We start from the raw sequence: 13261 nt of genomic DNA, 5'->3' as shown, positions 1-13261 counted from the left end.
TGCACTGCCTATTCTCTTCTAGATTGTTTTCAGAAACATATTTTAGTGCTGTGTTTAGCTGTAATAGTAAGAGTTTGTGAACAGGAAGTGGGTGCTAAACTGTTTCCTAAACAGTGAAAATGGAGGCTGAAAAAACGGAGAACAAATTGTAAAACTAAGCAGTGCTGATCAAATATAAACCAAGATTCTGTTACTGTCTTTTCTGAAATGTTTTCAGAAACATGTTTTGGCGAACAGGTTAACTGTTATATGAGGTTGTAAGCTACCAGCCAGCTGCCATAAGTTTGCGTTACTTCACTGACCAGCCAGAACATTTTTTGTCTGGTGTGGCGCAGTGCATTTTAGTAATTGTAGGTTTTTTACCTCTTAAGCAAAAGCCACAGCCTTTTTCTCAGTTCACTCTGGTCATTCAGCTGTAATTTCAAAAGTATTTGCATCTATCTCCATCTACTGCAGACAGCCATGTTTTAATAAACCATCCTCCCAGCAGTGAAATACTTCTTAAAGGTTTGGTATCAATATGATACTGCATGGAGGTGAATTCTTGGTCTAAATTATATGTGGCATTATACAGAGGAGCCCATAATATCAGGTTTAGTGCTTCCACACTCAGTAAGTAATGCTACCATGGTAGCTTTTCACATTACATCAAAGAACTGTTTACACTTGGATCACAAAAAATGTATAAATAGTATATTTTCGACATAGACTCCCTAAATGTGATTTTATTTGTACATAAAATAAATATGATGACAAAATACACCCTATAAATAATATCATACACACACCGTGCAATGACTTCCTATATTGGTGCAAAGACAAGCTGCCCTGCTTGCTCTACATATGGCATTGCTGTGCTTTTATAATATCCCTCCCACTGCAGCGCTGTCCTCTGCATCAGCAACCTGCACCAGATGAGATTCAGGAAAAGAGTCCATCATGTCAACAGATATGCTGACAAACAGGGAGAGGTGAGATAAAATGAGATGTGGTCATGCATTTGTCTTAATGCTTTTGCGAGCTTTAAGACAGGATGACAGACAGACAGACAGACGGACAGAAGGGCGTGGAAGCAGGCAGAAAAGGAGGCAAGCAGACAGTTATAGGGGCAGTTAGACAGGCAGTCAGCCCTGGCATTTTGCAGCAGATAAGTAAGCTATCAGAGGAGGGGGATAAATAGCAGAGTAAAGATTGGTCCCGGCCCCCTCAGAGAGGAGCGGGGGGCCACAATGCAGGCGTGGTGGGCAGATAGCCCCCTGCTCTCATTATACTCTGCCTAATCCAAAACGATGTTTACTCAGAGAGAGAGAGAGAGAAGGGCCACGCTTATCGAAGCCCTGCACAGTCCTCCAAGCGTGTGCGTGCATGTGTGTGTGTGTGTGTGTGTGTGTGTGTGTGAGAGTATGTGTTAAAATGAGCCTATTCCAATGGAAAAAGGGATCAGGAGTGTCTCCAAGGCAGACTCTGTTGGCGAGAATGTCGATGCTTATCACACATTGCCTGGCTCCTCTGGTGAAAGGCGAATAGGCTATCTAAACTGCCTATTCACAGCATGTGTATTTACCATACCAGCTAGGCAGAATGATCATTTCGTAATTGCTATTCTTATTAACACACTACAATTAATAGTTCAAGGCTTTATAAAACCTGACCTAATCAGATTTGGTAGGGGATGATATTTTGGGTGCTTAAGTGCATTTACACTAGGAAATATGGAAAAACGCAGTACACTGTGGGTATTCAGATGATGCACTCAGAACAGTCAAAAAGTTGATATAATATTTCTCACACATACTGGTCACCATGTTGCCTACATAGCTGCAGGGGTGGAACCACAAATGCATTTGTACTTGTGAAATTTTGCCTGATTTCCACAGTGAACACTGAAGCATTGTACATATATACATCTATATTTTAAACTATCACAATACTTTTGTTGAATAAAAGCCATCTGTTTATTTATAGCATCAATTGGGTAATAATATGGTGCCCCAAACTATAACTTAAATGCTAATATTAGCTTGCTAACTAGCTAACAGTGGCACATTTTATCACAAGGCTTTGATGTTGCATGTCTTGTTGTGTAAGCTGTATGATCAATGGCCGTAAGTTACATTTGGTGTTTATGCATGTTAAAATTCATTTTTATATTAATATTTTTTTATTGTTTTATATATTATAATTTTTAAATATTTAATTAGGAAGTCACATTGAAATTAAAACCTCTTTATCAAGTTATAACTAGCCAAGACAGGATGATACAGTAGCATAAATACAAAAAGTGCATTAAAAAGTAGCAATATTTAGTCTAGAATGTGTTAGTTGATTAAAGCAGCTACAGCTAGCAAGGACCATTTACTTTAATCTAGTTGAAAATAATTTAAAGAGATAAAAGTGTCAAATCTGAACTTGACCAGCAGATCATTCCAGGACCAAGGACCATAGAGGAACAGATATGTTTTGCCAGCCTCTGTGCTGATAAATGCAACTTTAAACTGATAAACTAAACACAGGTGAAGTCAACTGAGCAAACAAGCAGATAGAAGCAAGCATAAACTGTTGCAAGTGACAATTGTTCATCAAATGTTCACCTGCTTGCAATTTACAGAACTTAAGAAATAACTTAAATATACTTGCACCGTATTCCCCCACTTGACTTTGTCCTAGTGGCGTTCCAATTTTTGTTGTTATTTTGTTGTGCCCATCCAAAGCCAAAAACACTTTTTGTTGTAGATTGATGCTGCTTTATATAATAATGTATATCAAAATGTTTCCAAAATGCGCAGCTGTTTCAAGACAGACTTTTGCTGTCGTTTCAAAATACAGACTCTACCCTGTCAAAGTGTTACCTTTTACAAAGTACCATATTTTTGTAAGTATCATAGTGTTTTGTCGCAGAGATCTCACTGATGTTGTCAGTTTGAAACTCCTCAACTAACAAACTCGACGCAGCGACCAGTTCTCTCGTGCCTCGCTGTGGTGCCACGCACACAAACACTTGCACATAGCTGCACACACTTTTCCCTCTGTGCACAATCTTTGTAACTCTGTCTTTCTCTTTAACTCTGTCTCTCTCTCACACACACACATACAACACACATGCACACACATCAGCTCTGTGGTCTTGTGAACTGTGTGTACACCCTGTCTAGGCTGTCCGGGGTAATCCTGGCCTCCACTAAAGTAGCCTTGTGAGAGGACAGATTGTCAGTTGATCATGGCCAGCCGAGAGCCTTATCCCTTATTGGATCGGCCATGGAGGAGGCTTAGGAATTATCTGAGGCCTCGCTTAATGTGGAGACGGATCACCGCCAGAGAGCCACGGAGCCTGAAGACACGCTGGGCCGGAGGGGAGAGAGAGAGAGAGACACACTGTGTGTGTGTGTGTGTGTGTGTGTGTGTGTGTGAGAGAGAGAGAGAGAGAGAGAGAGAGAGACAGGTGCGTGTATCAGTATGTAATAGTGACAGAGAGGCATCTGTGTGTGTGTTGTGTGCGTGCTCAAAGCAACATCATGGCCCACTTAACCCCATCTTGACACCTCTCTCTCTCTCCCTTTCCTTAGTGTATTTTTTTCCCCATCCAATCCTGTCCTCCTCACCTCCCTCCCATTACTCCTGTTATTCGTCATCTTCTTCATGGTCACTCCTCTCCCTGCCTAATTCTCACTCCTCCTCATCTGCTTCTTCATCTCTTCTCCCTCTTTTCTTTCTCTGCTCCTTGCTTTCATTCCTCAGCTCATCTTTTGAGCCCCATGTTTTATTTTGCTGCCACCTCCATGCATCCCGTCCACATTCCCAACTCGTTAAATAAACCCGCTTGGTCAGTGATTTTGGCATCAGACACTGAAGCAAAAGGCACTTTTTCACGGTTGTTTATAATACTAGCAGCTTTATAACATCAGCTGCAGTTTGATATGTGCCTGGGTGGCGTCAGTTGATAACTTAAGCGGCAGTATGATACACGGACAGGAGACATCACTTTTTACCTTTTGCAGCAGTTTGATATGCGGCCAGGTGGCATCAGTCTGTAACTTTCGCGGCGGTGTGATGCATGGCTGAGCAGCATCACTTATAACTTTAGCGGCAGTATGATACACAGCCGTGTATCATACTGTCAGTTTGTATCTTAAGATACGCCACCAGTAGCAGTGTGATATAAGAAGCTGCAGAGGCCCATTAAAGAGAGGACGGGACGGGCGGTGGATGGGCGCAAAAAATCCCAGACTTTCACCTGAAGTACAGTGTTTACTTCCTGTATGATGGTGCATAAAACCATGATGTTTTTTTCTAATCCTAACCTTGTCCTTTTGTCACACAAGGAAAAAAACAAATTGTGTTTACTTACATTGTAAGTGTATTTTAAGACTATGCATCTGAGAAGCAGAAATTGTTTTCCTGTGAAAATAGAAGTGCATTTTAAAAAGACATAATGCATGTAACAGGCATTAAACGATGTGGCATCCTGGAGAATCAACAACAGACTCAGGAGGATATCTATTCAATTAAATTTCAATTCAGTTTTATTTATAAAATCCAATATCAAAAATCAGAAATTGCCTCAGGGGGCTTTATAGCATATGTCATCTCTGTCCTTGGACCCAAACAGTGGATAAGAACAAGAAAAAAAAAGAAGAAACAAAACAGTAACAAAATGTAACAAACATATAACAAAATATCTAGCGTGTCATTTGTAGCCTTGAAAGTCCACTTACCAAGTGGGGGTATTTGACGAGTTGGGATGAGAATGTGTTGCTCCATTCTGCTTAACTTTCTCCGTCTCAACCCACCTCCCCTCCCCGTTCCTCCCTACACCTTCCTCCTGACTGCTCTTTTGTAGAACTTTTAAATTGTTCCCATTTTCCTCATCCACACTGTTGTTTGCTGCACTCTGATCATCTCCTGCCTCCTCCTCATCATCCCGCTTGTCCTCTCTTCTTTTACTCATCCTATCCTTTCTATAGCACTATACCGCAGCATTCTGTCCTCAGCAGGAGAGCTAACAGAAGCTGATAAAAGAAAGGCGAAAAACAAACATTATATTTTCTGCAGATAGAAACTGAGCAAAATTGCTTGCTTTGTTAGGGGAAACTGTTGACCAACACCTCAAATCTCTGAGCCCTCCAGTGTCTCTGTAAATACAGCATCTGTAGAACACAATGACCAACAGCTGGTCTCATACATAAACTGACCTTTGTGACATCTTTTAACATGTGGACTGTGTAAAGAGCGCTTTAATTCAGAGACATTTAAACAGTGAAAAGCAGCAATCAATATCGCTTTCAGCACACGCTCACTTAAGCAGATCCTTTTATCTTTTAAATGAATGTGTTCAGGCTGTGTATAATTAATTCTTGCTACTGAGGACGGAGTAACAGCCTTGTCTCGAGTACTGTTAGCTTATCTTGGTTTAGCTATTTTAGGTTGTGTTTCCCCAAATAGCACCTGGATCCACTTGAGATATTTGAAATAGTCCTTTAGCTAATTCCATCTCTGCTGCCTGATCCCGGGGCATTCAAAGGCCAGGGATGCCTCAGGAGGTCGCGGGTGAGGAGAAGGATACCCTGCTGACCAGGTTACCTTTCTTAGCCTGCTGCCACCTCGGCCCGAACCTGGATAAGCAGCAGAAAATGGAGGGATGGATGGATAATTCCATCCCTGTGCATGAGATTACTGACAGCTACTGAGGGCAGATTAGCACTGCCATAAGTCTTGGAGTTCCCAGGGTCACCGTCGGGTCACCAGGATGTTTGGGGGGTTTAGGACCACTTCATTACACAGTCAATTCAAAGGGTAGCTGCAGCCAGGAGATGTGATTGGCTTAGCAGGCCGTCTGCCTCCAGTACTGTACACTGTGTCAACCGTGCAGCATGTCTTACTGACATATTTTACCACAGCATGAGAAAAAAGTTTGTTGATAGTGAAAACTGATGATTTTAAAAAATTAAAAAAGCAGTCTAAAATTTGGTTCAAATGATCTTGAGAAGTTCTCAAAAAAGCATCATATGTAAGTGTCTGATACCTGTAGACTGCCTAAATAGTTTAATCAAATCTAAATGTGAATAAATTGGACTCAATTATAGTAATAATAATAATAATGCTACCACAGCATGCAACCACATGAAATGATTTCATTAGTTTATTTTGCCACTTTTCTGTACAGAGACTAAAGTAGGCACCAGTGATTGGTCAGACTGCAGATGAAAATAAAATCATGAAGTTAGTTACATTATGGCATAGCAGCAGAAATAAGCCACTTATTTGAGAAAAAATGAACAATTGGCACATGTTCACAGATACTTAAAAAACAAACTAAAAAAAACAAACATTCAATCAGAAAGACTTTACTTTTTGTTTGTCTCACAGGTTTGAAGTTATTCCTGCAGCAACCCAGACAAAAGTTAACCATGTTAGCACACAACCCCAATAAGCTTCACATAGGGTTTTCGGGGGGTGACACCATTGACAAGGTTTAGTGCCTGGGGCCGATAACTATATTAAGCTGATACACACATGCACACACACCTACACTGCTTCATCTAGTAATTGAAGGTGAGAAATAATTTCATTATCCTCAGGAAGAGTAATCTGCTCTCTACTCCTGATCCCTTCATTTCCTACAGTGCACCTCAACCTGGGAGGCACGCACACACACACACAAACAGGCACCGCATACTTATCACACATGCATGCACACACGTACACAAACACACAGACAAGCACACATAGTTCCTATCACCCTGGGCTATTAATGTTATTGGAGTTGGGGATTAACCATCAGATTCACATATGCTTTACAAAGCTTTATTACTTAGAGCTGTCTGTCTCGCTCTCTCTCACACACACACAGACACATGCATGCATTCACACACTCACTCATGCACTTGCATACACACAGGCACATAACTCTATTAAAGAAAGTTAATCTGGGAGTTGGGGCACCAGTTGGTGGACAGGAAGAGGCCCTCTGCAGAGGGGATGAAAACATGGTGAGAAATATCCGATTTAAACTTAACATTACTGGTGCTTGACTGAACTCAGTGCACAGTGTTATCTGGTGATTTTCTTGATCTGATAATCACATGGGCTTGAGGCATTTTAGTTTAACACACAGATGTACAATTCCTTTAAAGTGTGGACATCCTGACAGAAAACAGCCTGAAAGGGAAAAGTACAGCTTTGTCCAGATTCTTCCTCTTAAACCTTCCTTTTCAGGTTCAGGGATGTTGTTATTGATGCCACTCATGACCTCTGTACATCATCAGAAGTCAATAGCAGAAAGAAAACTAAATAAAACTGCAGACTAGAGTATAGAGATGATAATTTTTCTTCTTCAGCTCATGTTGTTAGATGGCAGATCACACCAGGTTTAATGTTGCATTACCACCCTCTACTGTTCACCCGCCCAAGATGTTCTGGGTGGCCCTTCATGTCAATTGTCATGATGACACACATCCTCGCACACAGAGGGGAGGGGCTGAACTGTCATTTTACAGGGCAAAGGTTTGTGGTAGGACACCATTATGTTTCATATGAACACACAACCACAATGGGGAGGGGTCAAACTTAAGGGGGGAGGTAAGATTTAGGATGCAGCTTAAGATGCACAAGGACCCACATACATCTATTCTAGAGGATGAACAGGAACTGAAGCTGCTCTGGTGTCTCTGCTCAGTCCTGCAGCACAACAGGGCTTTTAATCATTTTTCTTGCCTGCCTGGAGAATATTGGAGTTAACTGTTATTGCTGCTTTTAATTTATTAGGGTAAAAAAAAAAAGTGACACATTAAGATTTGTTCTGTTAAGTATGTGCAACAATCTATATCACAATAAATTGTCTTGATAAATGTAACAATAAGCATTTTAAATGTCATCAGTACATAACTTTTATAATTTATATAAATATATATATATAATCTGAGATTTTGCTGCACCGACAAACCAATTGACAGTATAAAGTTTACCCTGTGACAAGTGCCCAGCTGAAGGGGAATAACAGATGAAATTTAAAATGTCACATGTCTTGACACTCTCTAGACACACTATAGCTACTCTGGCTGTCATTGTATGTGTGTGTGTGTGTGTGTGTGTGTGTGTGTGCTGTCAAGCCAAGATGTAGAAAGCGTGTTTTTTTTTCTAATGGGGAAAAGGAATATTTGGACATTTTATCAATAGGCATTATTAAATCCTGCTTGCTTGAGCTAATCTTGGCGGACCGGAGCGAGGGGAAAGAGAGAGAGCGAGAGAGAGGACGAGCGAGAGAGATAGACACAGAGAGGGAAAGTGAGAGAGCAGTGATGTCTGCCCCATGAGGTGAAGAGAGACCGCCTGTAAGCCGCTTATTATATCGACTACCACCTTTTCTCTCTCCTCCTCCTCTCACCCAGCCGCCCTACCCAGCTTTCTCTCGTTACCTCGCTCATTTTCTATCTCTGTCTCCCTCCCTCCCTCACTTGCTTTCTCCAACTCAGTCTATATCCCCTCATTCTCTTTTTCTCAACAACTCCTTCATATAAACACACACAGATGCATGTGCGCACACAAACACACACAGACTGCGCCAAGCCGAACCTTCTTGTTCAAAGCCAGAAGCGAAAAGCTGAAGTTTTATTCAAATGAATGTTTACTTCTTCTACTGCCAACGTGTGTGTGTTGAGAGAGAGAGAGAGTAAGAGAGAGAGAGAGAGAGAGAGAGAGAGAGGGAAAATAGCACCAAGTATGCAAGTGTGTGTGTGCTTTAGTGTGTGTTACATGCACAGCAGAAGGAGAAGGGCTGACAGTAGGTGATAAGCCAGACAGGCCTGCACGCTGTGATTATCACCCACTGGACCCCCTGTCACACACACACACACACACACACACACACACACTTGCATACACAGTGCCCAATGAGAGAGTGTGTTGCAAGGATTTAGGATAGACAGACGGACAGACAGACAAACAGAGACAGAGAAGCCTTGGATCACAGGCAAGGTGGAAACCACAAGAGAAGCAAATGAACACAGACTGGAAAATACAGCGCATCCAATTATGTTTCACTGAACACTCATTGTCTTTATTTGGGTTTTATATCAATATTAAGGCGTTTTGATGTTGAGACACTGGAATCAAAGCACTTTGTCACATTTACGATGCGAGTCAAATGATGCAAATAAAGATCTGTCGCTGAAATGGATAGAAACATCACTTAGTAAGTGAGTCTCTAACTCCCTTTTGGTCTCTCTCTAACTCAGGTGTGTGGCCGTCTGAAGAGGTGATGGCTCATTACTGCCTGCAGAAACGTCACATGTTCAAGTGAGTTATCCCTCTCTTTAAACCTGTTCACTCCATCCTCAAAGTAATGATTCACCATGAAAACAAGAACTTATAGCCGTCATAACATTGATTAGGATCTATATATTTTCTGATGATGCATTTAAAGGGACAGTTCACCCTAAAATCAAAAGTAAATATCTTTCCTTTTACTTGTATTAATATCTATCACTAAACAACAATCTAGACAATCTAGAAAAAATATGTATTTTGGATCTTGGGGTGAACTCTCCCTTTAGTTTAATCTAATTGAAACAGTTAAGAGTTGTTTTTTATTATTATTTGACAGTTGGACATCAGTAAAATATTTACTGCATAAATATCGAAACATTCAGAAATATGTTTGTCAGAATGCAATGGCCTTCTTTCTACCTTGTTTGATTTCAAACAAAATTAAAAAGCTGCATGACAGGAAATCATTTCATAATAAAAATCAGTATGAGCACCATTATTCTTCCTCTGTAAACTTATTTAAAGCATGGCATTTGCTGTAATAATAGAAGATGGAACAGTAGAGAAAGGCTTTTGGATCTGCTCTAATTTAAATCCTGAAGTAAATGCCTGGCTCTTGTGTCATTCTGTGCCTTTCCATGCCACGCTGTGTTGTCCTGTGTTGCTCTTTCCCCTGCTCTCGTCTGCTGAGCACCGGCCTGCCCTGCGGCACGGGGCTGAAAAGCACCCAGGCACCTTTGATTTCCACTCAAGGTGGAACGTCACCCTTTGATTTCCTGTTTTAACATTCAAGAGGCGGGAGGCGAGGAAGAGAGGGGTATTGATCAGAGCAGCGTAGTGAAGGTCAGCGAGAGAGGGAGGGAGGCAGGGAGGGATGAAAGAGGACAGGGGTAGAGATGGAGGGGAAGGGGAGATGAAAGGAGGAAGAGGATGGAGAGATGGGTTGAATGAGCATGCAAGCTACAGGACTGTGTGTGTGTGCGTGTGTATGTGTGTGTGTGTGTGTGTGTGTGTGTGTGTGTGTGTGTGAGTGTGTGTGTGAGTGTTTTCTCAGATTCCTGCTGATTGAGCTTGTGCTTCTCAATGTTCAGTATTCAGCTTTCAGGTTGATGGTTGAATTGATATTTCTTATCCTGCTGTGTTTACTGTGTGTGTATGTGCATGTGTGTGTATGATAGCGTGTGTAAGTGTGCATCTACTGTACAGTATGTGTGTGTGTGTGTGTGTGTGTGTGTGTGTGTGTGTGTGTGTGTGTGAGTGTGTGTTGGTGCTAAACTGCTAGGTTTGGCTCAGCAAGGTGAATCTCACTCCCACTCTCTGCTGTCGCCCTCTCTCTGTCTCTCAGGGGTGCAGTGTGTGAGTTAGGAGGAGGTATGACTTGTCTTGCTGGGCTCATGGTAAGTGACACACAGACACACACACACACACACACACACACACACACAGATACACAGATATTTGCTGGAGAAGTGGTTTGGCTTCCCTAATGAAACTGACCCTCACCAATCAATACACAAACAGCATGTGCACACAGTATCCATACCTATTCATATACATATCATTAGCTCCTTATGTGCCTGTGTGTGTTTTTGTACCTCAATAAGTGTATGCGTGCACACTCTTAACCCACTTTAAAATAGTCACATGTCTACTCTTCGGCGTTCACCACCTTAGGCCGTATTTACAGAACATCTTAGCATCTTAGCCTGTGGTTAGTGTCTTACTTATTGAATAACTCAGTTGAGAGTAATTGACAACATGTATTTGTACTGAAAACCGCTCCTAAATCTATGAACAGAAGACTCCTAAATTAGGAAAAGCTTTATATGGTTGATTAAAAAGTTATGGAGAAGTTTTGAAAATTTGCCTATGACATTGTGTAGGAGCCCCGACGAACAAAGCAATTACAGAGAAACGGTCGTTGGAAATGGAAATCTTGGATCTCAGGCTCCCTCTAACAATGCTCATCAAATATGTGTCAAAAAAAATCATGCAAGTAACAAAATGAGATATAAGCCATATTACACTGCAGGAATCAAGTATATAACATAAACATACTACAAAATAAAAAACATCAGTTTGGGGTAGATTGTGGTGTAGATTGTTTAGATATAAAGCCAGTGTTTCTGATTAACAGGATTATTTTTGAATGATGTTAATAATATTCTCTTTTATCATGTTTCAACACATTCACTCAATCACCAGACCACCTGAATCCTAGCTATATGAACTAGCTTAGGTCTTAACTGCTGTCCTGTACTGACACAACACACACACACACATGCACACAAACACACACACTCAGATATACCGCAGTCCGTCAGCCATAGGGTTTATTAGCAAGGGTCTTAAGGGCCCTTCCACATAGCAGGCGTCAGTGTCCCATCGATCTGCTAGATGCCATTCTGTGCTGTGTGTGTGTGTGTTTGAGGTGTGAGTGTGTGTGAGAGCCTGGTTTTATCTCTTAGCAGTCAATACACCATGTTTTGACATTGGTGGCTTGAGATGGAATCCTTCCTTCACACCTCTCCTTCTCCTCATCCCTCCGTCATCCGTCACTGACACCACATTCAACTTTTTTTTTCTCTGTTGCCCATGTGAACACTTCATTAATTATTCCTCTAGTTGTTACATTTCTTTCCTCCCTTCCACTCTGTGTTTTTGTCACTTATTCACCCCCTTTTCCTTCTGTTTTTCCGCCCCATACCATTTTCAGGTCCTGATTTCAATTCCCTCTTCCATACTTCAACATCTCCAGCAGTGTCCCGTTTGGCTGCACTCTGGATTCCAGTATAATATTTTGTTTAATACTCCACAAACCAACCCATCACAAGAAGCATCCACCCAAAATACCTTGTGACATGCAATCATATAAAAATATGTCACCTTAATATTTGTTGGCTCAACCCCAAAATAGATTGAATTAAGATTCTCTTGGAAGATGTGAAGCACTTTTGCACTGACAAGCCTGGTGAAGGTTTTTAGCTACACTACTGACATGACACTAGGGATGACTGTGTTGGTCAGCCATTTGGTTGGTCCATCACTCGGGTCAGAACTGAAATAACCTGAGAACTATAAGACAGAATTTTGTGCAGACATTTATGATCCCGGGAGTAAGAATCCTAATATCTCTTTTTTGATCTCCTAACCAGCTTGCACCACAAGCTGGTCAAAATGGAAAAATGAAATTCGCCAACTTTCAGCTAGTGCCAACACCAGGCTGATATTTTAGTTTTATGAAATGTCCCTTGAGATTCATGTTCCCCAATAAGAATTCCAACAGTCACAGCCATACATTAGAAAAAGTTAGTATCTCTTTTGGTGTCTCAAAAATATACTCAAAGGTCATTTGAATTAAGTTAAGAAATAAATCCTGAAAGTCATCAGTCATTGATACACTGCATACCTGACAAAAGGTAAATAATCAGTAACAAAACACAACACAACACCTCCAAAATAACATGTTAATAATTATGTCTGTGAATGGGGTTTTTGTTTTAACTGCTTAGCTATTGGTGTTACTCAGGGAAGCACACTTGGTCCTCTGCTCTTCTTGCTATTCAGCCACTGTAGATGTACTTATTTTTTTGTTGTGTAATAAAACCTTATCAGACAGATGAACATATTTACAGATTACACATATTAGCAAACTTATAACAAATAATAAGTCTTCTAAATCAGATAACAAAATAAATAATTTATCGGTTTAATTTATTTGTCACATAAAATTATGAGAATATAATTTCAGTGAAATGCAATTGTAAATGGTTTGTTCATGCCCTTTAGAACAACATCTTGAAGTATTTTACAATATGAGGCACTATCAACAGGATTACATACTTTACATACATACTATGTCAGTGGCTTCCAAAACTGCTACAATTGTTGAAAAGTGAATCAATGATGTGACAGTGTTGTGGTTTATGTTTGATTGGGTTTAAGGATACATTATGGTTTGGGATTACTTTGCTGAGGTTACGGGAGCTTCATTGTCATT

General features: G+C 40.8%; 1 protein-coding gene across 9 annotated transcripts in view; it reads left to right on the top strand.

The window, feature by feature from the left end:
- The window catches only part of camkmt (calmodulin-lysine N-methyltransferase), a 178901-nt gene that overhangs the window by 79514 nt on the left and 86126 nt on the right, over positions 1–13261 (top strand). For all 9 annotated transcript variants that reach the window (XM_042501696.2, XM_088086629.1, XM_088086628.1 and 6 more), the window contains exons 5-6: positions 9231–9291; positions 10607–10658. In XM_042501696.2, the coding sequence (XP_042357630.2) occupies positions 9231–9291; positions 10607–10658 (113 nt within the window). The remainder of the gene's footprint in view (positions 1–9230; positions 9292–10606; positions 10659–13261) is intronic.

The sequence above is a fragment of the Plectropomus leopardus genome, chromosome 13 (assembly GCF_026936395.1).
Source record: "Plectropomus leopardus strain MGB_pleo_1.0 chromosome 13, ASM2693639v1, whole genome shotgun sequence".
In the NCBI taxonomy this organism is placed as follows: domain Eukaryota; kingdom Metazoa; phylum Chordata; class Actinopteri; order Perciformes; family Serranidae; genus Plectropomus; species Plectropomus leopardus.
The sequence above is the reverse complement of the archived record's forward strand: the minus strand, read 5'-3'. Positions and strand labels throughout refer to the sequence as shown.